The sequence below is a fragment of the Haliaeetus albicilla genome, chromosome 16 (genome assembly GCF_947461875.1).
Source record: "Haliaeetus albicilla chromosome 16, bHalAlb1.1, whole genome shotgun sequence".
Classification (NCBI taxonomy): domain Eukaryota; kingdom Metazoa; phylum Chordata; class Aves; order Accipitriformes; family Accipitridae; genus Haliaeetus; species Haliaeetus albicilla.
This window is the reverse complement of record NC_091498.1, coordinates 30,038,166-30,052,122: the sequence shown is the minus strand read 5'-3', so window position 1 is coordinate 30,052,122 and position 13,957 is coordinate 30,038,166. Positions and strand designations below refer to the sequence as shown.

The 13,957-nt window shown below is 37.8% G+C and overlaps 1 protein-coding gene across 12 annotated transcripts in view; it reads left to right on the top strand.

The window, feature by feature from the left end:
• Positions 1 to 13,957, top strand: part of SHANK2 (SH3 and multiple ankyrin repeat domains 2) — a 363,547-nt gene that overhangs the window by 306,540 nt on the left and 43,050 nt on the right. For all 12 annotated transcript variants that reach the window (XM_069804140.1, XM_069804146.1, XM_069804143.1 and 9 more), the window contains one exon: positions 13,724 to 13,859. In XM_069804140.1, the coding sequence (XP_069660241.1) occupies positions 13,724 to 13,859 (136 nt within the window). The remainder of the gene's footprint in view (positions 1 to 13,723; positions 13,860 to 13,957) is intronic.

The following is a 13,957-nucleotide window of genomic DNA, read 5'->3' as shown; positions in this document are numbered from 1 at the left end:
TGTTGAGTTGATGTTGTGTAACACGATGTATTTGTGGCTGGTGTCTATTTTACATTAGAATTATGGATATGCATTCTGATATTCTTTAACAAAGTAGGATGAGGAGGATTTTTGTTGTTGTCCTTGTGAATACATCTAGTGAATTCTGACACTCTTCAGCAAAAGTACGTACTAGAGGATTGCACATTATTGTTTTTTATAATGTGTTGTGCTTCCTAATCAAATCTGTTAGAGCTTTTCACCTCCATTGATTGGGCCTTAGTGGTTGATGGTTGGTTAGGCATGTTACAGCAGATTAGTTATCTTCCCCTTTTCAAGGCTGTTGAACTGAAGCACAGGCTTAAAGGTCACAAGGTGACTCTCAGGCTGAATTGGGATTGTAGTGCGATTCTGAAGCAGTATTAAAGGAAGAATAACTTTGAAACAAGATAATGGAATTCTACCTAGTCTTCTTAAACAAAGAACCAAAATTATCAAGACTAGATTGAATATAAATAGTTGCATAGCAGTTAGAACAAAGTGCATCTGCCATGCAAACAATACATTCTAAGCAAGCAAATTTGGGTAGTTGAGTTTTACACCGCATGGGTAGAGTTCCAGGAACCATTAATCTGAGATGGAGGACCATTTCTTTCTGCAAACAAGCTGCTACAACTGGAGTGATTTATTTTTTTTCCCCTTAGCAATTCCAATTAATTCTTTACTTACAGGTAGTTTAAAATTTGTTTGTAATTTAGTTTGGTTGGTTATTTTAAACTTAACATTCCCATGTTTGTAGCTACGGTGTACTATGACTCTATGGTTGGTAGTTCTTTCGGGTTTTATTTTCAATTTCAGAAGTCTTGCATAAAACATGCGCATTTTTTTGGCAATTAATAGAAAACTGCAGTATGGTTAGTGCAATTAGTAATTTTCTAAATTAGGATGGGACACTCCTAGCATCAGCAAGTTCATGACTCAACTGACTGATGCGTATTTCCGACCTCTAACCTAATACGGAAAACATTTTTTTATGTGAGTTTGATTATCCTGTATGTGCTTAAGCATTTCTTAGGCCCAGACTTCAGTCTTCATTCACCTTCGTTCTCAAGCATAGCCGTGGAATATTGGTCCGCAGGTATAAACTGTTTACTAGTTCTTTAGTCAGTAGTGCTACTGAAGTCAACGAGCATAAAGTTAATCAAATCAGGACTTTGTTGAATCAAAGGATGCCTTTCTCTACTAGGCAAACAACAGTCAAATGATCTAATGATCTTGATCTTAGAACAGCAAACAGTGCAAAACTTGGGCCTGCCCGCAGGCTTGATGGGTCTGGTGGGTGACAAATTAAAATACCTGTCCATATAGATAGTAATGTATTATTTAGGTATTAAAACACAAAACCACACTCCTTCCCAACATTAATCACTGAAGACAGATGTCAAGTAAAACGCGCTTTACAACGAGGCACAGCCTATGTGGTTGAAAAATGAAGCTGGAGCTGTTCCTGTTCAGGTTTCTGTTTCTGGAAGCAGTCCTGTTTGTGCTCTTCCATAAAGACAGTGAGTGTATTGCATGCCTGAATAAGGAATATTGGCTTACATTTGTTTTGCCTATTTAAAGCGCTCTTATGTAGCTCTTATTTCCTTGCAGCGTGTACCTCTGAAGAACAAAATAATTGCCTACAAATCTCACTCTAAAGACATCAATGTTTTACTACGTTTTCTTCTAGGTTTGTATAGCAAATGCCATTACATAAATCCTAACCTAACTATTCTGTGAGTTATAACATGATATATAGCCTCCAGAAAAACCTTATAAGCGATTCTAAGTTTAAGGCAGTGTAGCTAAAACTAACATGACTTTAAGAAAGAATTATCTCTATATGCTGTAAGATTAGGGCTTCCTACATAAAGAGAAATACATGAGCAATAAATTTTTTTATTGTTCCTAGTGCAGATACATTTTCTGGAAAGTGACTATACGTGGGAGGAGGAAATGCAGATTATCTGTACTTGATGACAACACATTCTGTCAATATATCTGTGTAATCTCTGTAAAGGTTTTAATCGAAAATCATTGAAACATACAGAACTGGTCAGTTTAAATTACATGTATAATGTTTAATTTTAAATTGTGTCGCCTGACTAATGTGTGCTTGCCTAATGAAAAAGAATATTGGGCTGCATGATTATTACTTATAGAGAGATCTATATTTAATACATATTTTAGAATTCTCTGCCTAATGGCCTTTAATGTAGGTATGCACAGTTTTAAAAACAGAAGGGCTCAGCCTGCTATCTTCTACCTATTGTAAATACTTATCAGGTGGTTCATTCAGAATTCAAATAAAGATCTATTGTCTTCTCAGTGCTTGCATAATACTGCTGTACTCCTGCTTTTAAAAAAGGAGGTATTTTTAGGGTTGAACATAGCCTCATGTTTCTATAAAGTGCTAAGCTGGGAACTGTTTAATTGGGGTCTGAAGCATTTAATCGCTTCAAAGGTCAGAGTGTGGCAAATGAGTGCTGTTCCCCGGGTGTAACTGCACGAGCCCTTGTAGCGGTAATGCTGCCTTCAGCTCCCTCTGCTCGGCATTCCTGTCCCCGCGCGCCCGCTCCGCTGCAGAGGTGAAGCTGTTTGTGAAACCACTCAGTGAGCTAAGTCCAGGAATAAGCCTGGCTTAGAAGTGCCGTCTGTGCAAAATGGATCCTGGTCTTCATGTGAAGAGTTGTCCCAGAAGAGCTGAGGGATGCAGCAGGGCTATATGGTAAGACAGTACTGCCAAAAGGATGCTCGGCCACAACTCGTCACCCAAACCACCATTCCACCCCCCGTGCTGCCCATCGCTGGCCCAGCAGCCAGATCACAATGACAATTTGTGAAACCGTGTAGCGTTAACCATTTCACTTAAACAATTCAGATTAAAATTATCCTCCTTTTTTGTTTGTTTGGTTTGGTTTGGTTTTTCCTCTGGAGAAACTAGTATGGGGGTCAGTGGTCAGCAGAGGGGAGTAGAGGGATGACAGTCTATTCAACTTGCTTTTCCACTGCAGAACCGCTGCTTGAATGTGCAGCTTGGGTTGTATTTATTTTTTTACGTGAAAAAACCTGTTTGCTCAGACCTCAGAACAAACCCCAGCAGAGGTGGATGACTATGGATATGTCAGAGAAATGAGGTGAAAGCAGCTCTGGTTGTAATGGTTAAGCAGTTTTAGACTTTGATGAATGCCTTCTTCTGTGAAGGGCAGATATGCTAGAGATATTTCATTAGGATATGGGTGAGCTCTAGTTTGCTATTTTTGGTACCGGCTGTGTACCATATTTTGTAGGCTATAATAGCATCTGAGAAGAAATTAAATGTAAGAGGCATGTTCATGAATGTTAAGATACTCTCTGTTGCACTTCAAACTTCATTTTAATTTTACTGAATTTAAATTAGAACATTTTTTTTTAAAGCGTTGGAATTTGGGAAAAAAAAAATTAGTTATCAGCTTATCTTCACTGAGTTTATTTTAAGGAAGAAAGAAGCAAACATACCAGAAAGCAGATGAACTATTGGGTACTAATGGAACTCAGATATACAAAATAAGTACATGCTGAAAAGACAAAAGGAGTAGCAAATAAAGATAATGCCAACAAAACTAGGGCAAGGGGCGAGGTGAATGCCAAATCCAACCTCTGTGATTAAATTAGGCCACCCTTCTCCTAAGGATCATTGCGAACCAGGCAGATGACATATTTGGCTCTGGCATGTTCCTGAGGTAGCAGGACAGGAGGAGGGAAGAGGAGAAAGACTGGGTAGAGGAAGGAGATGAAGTCGTAAACTGCGCCCAGACTCGCTTCCCAGCTATGGACCAAAGTGTGCCCAAACTCTATCCGTGGACCTCTAAAGCTTGCTCCCAGGCGCAAACCTCCTGTCTGATAACTACTCGGAGTGTGCAGAAATTGAGAACTGGCCAGAGACCGCCCAGGCGACTGCTGCACGTCTTTTGTTCATCTTTGACATTCCCAGACCATTAAATATTCAGTGACTATAAGTCACATTCTTTAAAATAAGTTAAAATATCAAGTGTAGATCACAACCTCATAGTGCCTTGTATCAATATATACCAGTTAAGTGTTCTATTCTGAAGATTCCTCAGAAATGGAAACCTCTTCAGGTGTGTGTATGAGAGAGCAAAACAGATGTGCACAATTCACTTGATTTTTTTCCTGAGAGAAGTTACGACATGAAAAACTGCCACCTCTTGCACCTGAAAGCCATTGGACAAATTCATCCTAAGTGTAATTTAATTGATTGCGGTACACTGCAGTTCAATCAACTGCAATAAAGTTAATTGAACCTCTCCTAAGAAATGTGACTTAAACCAGATGATTCAAAATAGTAACAGGTACTGATTAATGGAGACAATTATTTTTAATAGGAATGGGTCCAAGTAATTGAGTGATGTTTAAATGTTCTAAGGTTAATGTTATAAGGTAGTCTCATGAGGACAGTAGTTACTTTCAACAGCTTTCAGATTAGATACAGGTGGGCAAAATGCAAGATTTTAGATTAAAATGCTACTTTAATGTGGTTCCACTCTTTAGACCATGGCATGGGTAAGAGATAAGCAGCAACATTCAGCTCTTCAGCTCTGCTGCTTTTCTTATAGTTTGTGCTTTCAACTTTGACCCCAAACCAATGTTTTTAACAGGACAAAATAAGACATTATTGAGAAACTATTTGGATATATTATTCCTTTGCTTATTTTTTCTAGTAAGGCTGGATAATTATTGAGCACCCTTAATTAAAGTAAGCTGGCAATAGGGGAAGTTCCATTAAAGTATCCAGTTGTGTTTTCTTGTTATGCTGTGTTTGTGTGCATATGTATGTACATGGTCACTTGAGCAAAATTCACAACTTGACTCTTGCGGGAAAAGGTCAGGGCTTTTACAATTTTTAACCAACATTAGGATCAAATATTTAGTTGCTGAACTTCAAGTCCCTAACTTTTTCCACTGGCCATGTGTGAGTAACTCAGATACTCAAAAATGTCTATGCTCCAGGTCAACGACTGTGTGGAAGGGGGCAGTGCAGGCATTCCCCACTTGCATCTAGTAGGTAATTAGAAGAAAGTAAGTTGTGTATTTCTCTTGAGAGAGGTCAGACACTGATGTGAGTGCAGTGTAGGTTAGGTGAAATACAGGTGAACATATGACCATCTTTATAAGCCAGTTTAACTGAAGTTAGACATATTAAAAAAAAAAAAAGTCTTTGAAGTGCTGGACAGCTGTTGTGCTCCATTCAGGTTTTAGACTCTTTGTCATGATAGGTTATCGAAATGCTTATTTAGCTGAGACAGGACATTTCTCCCACCTGATATGTTTGTGGAGTGCATGGAGAGTGGCGGGAAAATAGCTATTTAGGCTACTGGCAGTTTGGCACAGGAAGAAAAGGATTATTATTATAAACTAGTCACACCTAGAAAGGAAATTAGAAAAAAAAGGTTCTTTTCAGAGGTTCTGGGCCTAGCAGGAATAACAGGGACAAGAAATCTAAGAAGTTCCAAGATGGAGCTTGGCTAAATGTTAAGAAACAAATTATGTGATGCAGTTGCCATGACAACAAAGGAGTCTGGAGTTTATGATCTGAGATGCCTTTTCATTCCAATGCTTCTATCAGAAATAGATGTTCCTAAGTGCAGCTGAAGATTTGCAGTACTGGTGCTACTCAAGGTGATGAAGAGATGCGGGCTAAAGCCTTCCTCCACAGCGTAGCTCAGCTATCTCTAGGCGGAGACCAGATTCATGCTGCAGTTCAGAAGACGACAGTTTTGCCACTGCCAAATCTATTGAAGGAAAAGTCTGCCGCCTGGCTGGAGCCGCCCTGCAGATCCTGGGTTTTACCGGGGAGACTGTGCTTCACCCTCTCCTACTGCCCTTGCTGGGAGCAAACGCCAGGCGGTACACCTTCCCTTGCCATGGGACCTGCAAGAGAAAAGGCACAATATTCCCCTATAAACAAATAGGGGGAAGCGTGGTGACAGGATGAAATACAAAACCTCAAGACATAGTATCTCCATAGGGTGTTTTCATTTAGGTATCTTATATCTTGTTTGTTTACCCTAATATCTGAGCTTATGCAAAGAAATTTGTACTGTGGCAATGCTACTAATGATTTTGATACTTTTCCTGTAATCCATATGTACCTCTTTTTCTGAAAGGCTGTAGGTACTTCCTTATGATATTTCTTCTTTCGAAGAAACCCCATAGAATCACAGAACTGTTGAGGTGGGAAGTCACCTCTGGTGATCACCTAGTCCAATTCCCTGCTCACTGGCTTCATCTTCTTTACAGCCTCCCATGCATTAAGGCCACCAATCCAGGCAAATCTTTGAGCAAGTGGATTACTATTAAAAACTTACTAATGCAAAATTTCAGCTGGAGTTCCTGCATGCTTGTATCCCTGGTTCTGCAAAGCTTTTTTTTTTCTTTGCTTTTTTTTTTTAATAGTGCCTTTTAGGTCAACAGAGTGCATGAAGTCTCTGAAGCATCTTTTACACTGAATTAGATTAAATGGGGTATGGCCAAATACTAATAACAGTCAGAGATGTTTGTGTGTTGGAGATCAGAATGTAAACTAACTTCCTATTTGTATTAGGAAGTTTTCAGGAATTTTCCAGAGGCTGTTCAAGGCCTGTTTCACGATCTGTTCAAATAAATGAATAGTGGAGGCTCAGTGGACTGAAGCCATCTGCTTTTTGTCTGTATTAAACTTTTATGGTATGTTGTGAATAATTGGGTTTACAGATACAAATTCATAACTAATTTCCATTATGGTACTCATTTATATATCATATTATTACTTTCTATTTTAATCTGAGACACATTAAACTCACGTGCCAGCTTTTTGAGACAATGACTCTTGAAATTGTTTGTGGTTAAATGCATTTTATAAGTACATGAAATATCATATTAATCCAAAACTTTTTTTGGATTTGGACCTTTTTGACTTGCCTCCTCATGTGGATATCCAAACTCTTACCAGCGAATGTATTCATTCAGTCCTTTCCTGTAATACTCAGGGAAAAGGATGCTGCCAACAGAATTTGTTAAAATTTGCTTTGCACAGAAACCTCTCTAGGTGGACTTTCTACCTTCGTACTGTTCATGAGCCTGTTGATGATGATGGATTATAACAGAAGCAAGCAGTGGTAAAAACATTCAGCATTTGGAATGAATTCAGGGGGTTTAACATAAGCAAATAATAGGATTTTTGATGCTAAATATACTTGTAGAGTGCAAATTTTGGTCTAAGTTTGTGCTAAATACTGCCCCAGCCCATCACAAAGTGTTTAAGGCCAGCACAACCATAGACACCACGACCAGCTGCTGGTTTTCAGGGACTGAAACAGTCTTGCAGCTGACCCCTGGGTTAGCACTACAGATATGAGTGGATGAATAACTTCCCAAAGATTGTCTATGTCCCTGTGTCTTTCTTTGTCTCACATTTTAGTCTACAGAATAAGAATACTTCACAGATGGGAAATTCATACTGGTTTGTGACATGCTTAGACAGTGTTGTGTGCACAACTGTGTAGCTACTTGAAATGCAAAAGTATAATATGAGCCTACACAATTACTTGTCTGCTATTTATTTTGCTGGTACAAATTGTAATTGGGTTAGTGTGTGTTAAGTATTTACAAAAAATGGTGGATTTTTAAAAAGTGTGTGGGCAGGGCTTTATAAGTATGTGTAACAGGTTTGGGGTTTTGTTGGTTTTTTTCAAGTAGTTCAATGGGTGGGAAGAGCTTCTGAGAAGCTTATTTTGACAGAATGTGTGTTCACAACTGCAAGGTAAATTTATTCACCATTGCACCAATGGTCATTCTGAGCAGAATGATTGAGTTTTGTCCACTTAATTACTGTTGAAAATGATTGACTACATTTTCCACTGAGAGAATGTTTAGATAATGGAAGGATTAGGATGATGCATTGAAGAAATTAAGATATTTTTTTTTTTTTTATTAATAGAACAAACTCTGCAGAGGTCTCTTTCTCTGTAGTGTTTTTTCTTTTGCACCTTCCTACAGGAAGGCTGCTCTGGTGAATATGTTCCAGCTCATGCATCTGCTGTCCTACAATGTGCAGGTTTATTTTATTTTATTTTATTTTATTTTATTTTATTTTATTTTATTTTATTTTTCAACCTATTGCGTGGTTATACATTTCAGAAAAAAATGCTTTTATGCAGCCTGTCCCAATATCCATAAAATCTACCCTAGCATCTCTAGGACACTCATTAATGCACTCTTTTCCAAAAAAATCCACATTTTTAAATAATAGCATGTATTCTTTCCTGTCCTAAATCTGCCCATGTAAGTAACCTAAATGCATGTATTTACACTGTGAAGAGTCTGTTTGCAATCAGATATTGCTTGCTGGTGGGGTGTGGCAAAAGAATAGGGACCCACCCAAGTGTAGCTTCCGTGGGGTATAAGTACAATAAAGAATAACACACTCTTTCATTTTCTTTAAGATATGGAAGTATACGTTTATTTGGGGGGTGGAGGGGTAAGTTTAATCTTCAGGAAACAAATTTCCAGTTAATTCAATCTCTAACCTTGCTTCTAAAGTAAATATCAGCTGCTCTGTAGGCAGTATAGTGATCATTTAGTGGTGTGCGAATGTAACTATACATGAAACAAGCAATTTACAATTTTCTGTGCCTTTCAGCAGCATCTGTGTGGCTACACCGACTTGCATCTTGCTGTAGTCCTCTCTCTTACTGCATCATATTTAAGCTCTCTGCTGCCTTTGAGATTACCTAAAATGTCTTTGTAAAAATAGACCAGGAGAGAAGATGTCTGCTTCCTCTCCTTTGTGCTCTTAGTGATCATCTCATGTGAAATACTGCTTCTGCCTTCCTCCTTTGCTCCTGGCTTCATGCCTTCTGTTACGGTACCCTTTCCAGCCCGAGTACATCTCTTGAAATCACCCATCAAATGACTTTTCTGCCTTCCATTCGTATTCACTGTAAGCCAATTTCTACCGTATCCTATCCTTTTCTAAACTTCTTCCATTTCATAAACTGTTGTCATTCTCAGTCCTGTGTGCTTGTCTCTGATGTTATCAGGATTATAAGGTTGCCTGAACGGGAGCATCTTTTTCTTGTAAAGTTCAGGAGAAATTTATTGATGTCATGGGTGTTCATATATCATCTTTTGTATGGAGAGCTCTTTCATGTAGGGAATATTTCACATGGAAAAAAAATTGATTATCTGATTGATATTTTGCTCTGGGAGACCACATCATTATTTATTCTCGAATAAAGTTTCATGACTTTTCTTGGGTTTTGTGGGATTTAGATGTTGCTATGGATAAATGCGCAGTAAGCTGAAGTCAGAGGAGTGGACCTCAATATTAAAGATAGTGAAATTTATGACTGTCAGTTGTATTTGTCACTGGTTTACTCCATATTTTTGAGTCAGCTTTTGAGAGAACGGCCACGTTGGAGAGAGAACTTTTCATTGTTGTTGTTCACAGCTCTTTGTACAAGAGAAGCATCGCTGTTGATCACAGTCTCTGGTTTGGAGCGGGTGTGAGTCCTGGCACACTGAATGCGACCCCCAAAGCACTGTCAGTCTTCCGAGAGGGAGCTGGAGGGAGCAGCAACGTGTCTGCTCTGGTCGCGGTGGTGGGGGGTGGACAGGAGACACACCACATTGCTTTTTGTCTTGGAGACCTGAATGTTTCATGTTCAAGTGTATTGCATTGCTGTAGGAAGCTGTGAAATGATAACTACGTGAATAACTGATTCCACCAGCGAGGAGAAAGGAATGAAACGTCTTAACTACGCAGAGGTGATGGCAAGTCTTGTTTGCTGTCACATATGAATATTTAGTGTCTCAAATGTATCCAGAAGTGTCTGGATTAACAGCTATGTGTACCTCCAATTATAGCTGCAAAACAGTCCATCCGTATCTCCTCTAAATACTGACCAAGGCATGAGCTTTCCTTCGCTTGCGTTTCTTTTGTGTTAGCTGCGTTTAGCTGTAAGGTGACTAGTAATGGTGCAATCGCTTGGGGCGAAGGCTACGTAGCACCATCTCTCACATGCTGTCCTTGACTCCCTTCAGTGACATTCAGTCCTTTTCACCGAGCGGTTCACACAGGGTTATGTTACATGAGGTACATGAAAAATGGTGGTATAAGCTGATAATACTTCAAAACATTGAAATACAATGCATTGCACGCTGCTAGCAAATTCTTTTATCTGGAAAAATTGTCTACTATGAATTTTTCTCATTTCTGTCTCCAGCTTGCTCTTAAGTCGTAATTTTCCTGCCTTGTAACATTGTACTGCTCTAAAAAAACCTGTGTACATTGATTATACGAGGTGGAAAAACTACTGAGACATATAGTTGAAAAATCTTGACATTCACAAAAGTCGTCTTCCTTTTAAACTCCTCAAGAACATTTCATACATACCCAAAAAGTAAGTTCAGCTTGAGATAGCTCAGGCTTGCAGTTTAGGCTATTTTTTTAAAGACATTGGGTCTATGAGATTGTATTATTTCAAAAATTATTTCTCAAATGCTCTCAAACTGCTCAAAGTAACTTCCATCCCACTGCCGAGTTTTAACCAAATTATAATAAAGTATGAATTTCAAGAATATAAAGTTCTGAGGCTTTTCCTAAGAGTCAGGAATGGATAGAGGAGAGTTACTGAAATTGTTGGCTGTCCCAAGGGACAGTTTTCCTGGCATTTGGCTTGTTGGATGACCAGTTGCCATTGATTGTAGCATGGAACCAGCCACAGCACATATCTATTTCTATTATCTATTTTCACCTGTTTATGAAGGACATGGGAAAGAAAGTTCTGTGCAGGAAAGTTTTGGGGAAGAGTCAAAGGAGAAGAAGAACTTACAGTTTTGCAGTCAAAGATTACGGAAAATATGCTGAAAGATTGGGTTGAAGAAGAGGGAGAGCCACAAATTTGTGTGCAAACCAACTTTGCTAGTTTGACTGTTTATAGAACATCCTTCTAATCACTTTGCCACTAAAAGCAAAAATATTTTTTTAAAGTTTCAAAGAATGTGATCACATTTAATACCAAGTGCCCATGCGATTATTAAATGAATTGGCACAGGTGAAATAGATACCTATTTTACTGATTATAAAAATTTACCTTCTTCAGCTTGTTTACAAAGCCTAGATGAGATGCAGTAGTCATCTTCCCACTGCCAAAGCTTGAAGTGGAAGCAGAGAGACAGTCTCATCAGATTATTCACACCTGAAAAAGTTTTGCTGAATAATATCAAACTAAAACTATCAAACAAACCTGCTAGAACTCTGGTGTCTTACTGTTTAAAGACCATTTCTACAGTCATTTGGCTTATATATAAAGTATTGAAGAAGGTTAAAAGAAATAGAGAATCTGTCGCTGAAATCCTAGTTCTATATAAGCTATTGACAATTCCGATGTTATTGCTTTGTAGTCATGCTACAGTTTTACCCACTGAGGTGCTAAAGACAGTGAAGATGAGGTACTGCTCTGCTGATTTCATGATTCTTTTGTTATCAAGTATTTCTGCAAACTCTTTGAGTTAATCTTCAGATCGCCTATCAGTATTTTTTTTTTTTCTTTGCAATATAAATCTTTTTGGTACCAGCTTTTGTAACTATGCCTTTTAAACAAAGCTGCTATAAACAGTCATTTACAGGTTCCGTTTCTGAGGCAGCTTTAAAAAATGTGTTGTATATATTTGCTCTTGCTCTAAATGTTAAATATCATTGCACATAATGATGCGAACAGATGGTATGCTGCATAAACTGTTTTATCATTTTACACATTTATCACTTTATACTAGTGAAGTGTGCATGGGTTTGATTAATATTAACTTTTGATTTATTTGGAGGTCTCTATTTTTTGACAGCATTAGAGGTTATCTTGTAGTCCGTACTGGCTTCCAACCTTACAATTTAATTCTAATAAAGATAGAGTAGATGCATTCTGTAGTTCTTAATTACATGAACTTTTTCGCTGTGGAAAAGAGTTACCTGGTTGAGGTTTTAATACTGGAAGGAATTCAGAAGTAAATGGATAACTCTGTTAAAATGTTTTAGACAGATTAAATTTAGATGCCATTGGTCCAGCTAAATAAATACCATATCTTGGAATTAAATACCAGATGCTAAGAAGGTGTAAAATAAAACAAAACAGCAACAGTTCTATTCAAATCGATATTCTTTTATATCCTCCACCAACAGAATGAGAGAACTTCATATTTGCCTGCTCAACAGGTCTGGATGTTCAGCATGTGTTGCACCTACATCACTGTATATGAAACTAAAAAAAGCATCTCAAAAAGCATCTCAAGCTTATAGACATAGCACACACAGCATACTTTGAGACTTCTGACTGCAGCATTATATTAAAAATATGGTTTACTAAGATGTTATTTCATCATCATGCATTTTGTCTCAGGTAAAGCCTGAAAAAAGGCAAGATTTTCCTTTGATACAATGGATGGAAAAACGATTTCAAGTTGGAGTGGTCTGCTTGTGCTTGTTGTTCTGCTAAATGGCAATAATATTTAATGAGAGTTTTGCTCTAAACCGTAAATTCTTTAGAGTGTGAGATGCCCAGCCTGCCAGAATAAATAGAGGAGGCTAAAAACACTTGCTCTGAAGATGACTGTTCATTTTGGAAGGCACTGACTGATCCCAGTGAAATATAACTGAGTCAGCTGAATTTTGGATAGAGATCAACTTCCCAGCACGTATTCTGGCAGCATCTCTTCTTCACTGATTCCATTCCTCAATATCTTTTATGTTCAAATAGCACATGCAGCACTTCAGTCTTACATGCTACTATCATTCAGATTTCAGATAACTTTCAGTGACTTCTTACAGATGGAATGAATAAATAAATTACTTTCATCCATGCTTATTTACAGTTTTTATGCCTATGCTTCCTTCTATGGCAATTAATAGTATGGAAAGATGTATACAGCAAAAATGATGATGTAGCACTAGGAATTACCCAGAGAGTATGCGTTTTACAGTTTAATGTTGCAGTGCAATTTGAAGTTTAATTGGCATGACCACAATAGCTGGTCAGAGCTTCATATAGTTAACTCATCTTTTTCCATGAGGACTCTTTTGGACTGCTATGGCCCTGTTGCCTTTGCTTACAGGACATGAGATCCTTCCAGAAACCTGCAGAAGGAAAATGCTGGGAAATGAGGAGAGTGCGTTTAATAAAAGAACGTCTCTTGAACGTGAGAGTTTACTTCAGGAGTGAAAATCTTTGTTCCCGGATGATCTGAAAAGAAAAGCTTCTTAATATCTCATTGGTGATGTTAGTGAGCATAAAATGCATATAAACATTTGTGGATAATAGTCATGAAAAATGACTATCATTTAAGAAAATATTTTTAGTGTATGAAATGCAGAGTTGTAGCACACTAATTGTTGTAAATAAAATATGTAAAGGGAAAGATTTGGTTGAACTCATTAACTTTTTTTTTTAACTGGCAATTACAAGGAAATTAGTTGCATATTTCATGAAGAGCTAGCTTTGTTTTCCTGTTATCGTATCAGCTATACACTGTTTCTTAAATATGTATTTTTATTAAAAGACAGTAATTAGAAATTCTCTATCTTCCTGTTCTTCCCACCTTCTGTTTTTGAAACTGAAAGAACAGAAGTTTTCTGCATTTTGATCTAAAAGACTATTTTCTTTCTTTGCAGGTTAATAATGAGAATGTAGTGAAAGTTGGCCACAGGCAGGTGGTGAATATGATTCGACAAGGGGGCAATCACCTAGTTCTTAAGGTTGTCACAGTAACCAGGAATCTTGATCCAGATGACACAGCTAGAAAGAAAGGTACATTTTTCTCTTTTCCTAATGGAGTCCTTTTGGTCTTGCTCCACAGAAAACAGAGTATGGACATGAAATTACTGGTTTATAAATTCTGCTTTATA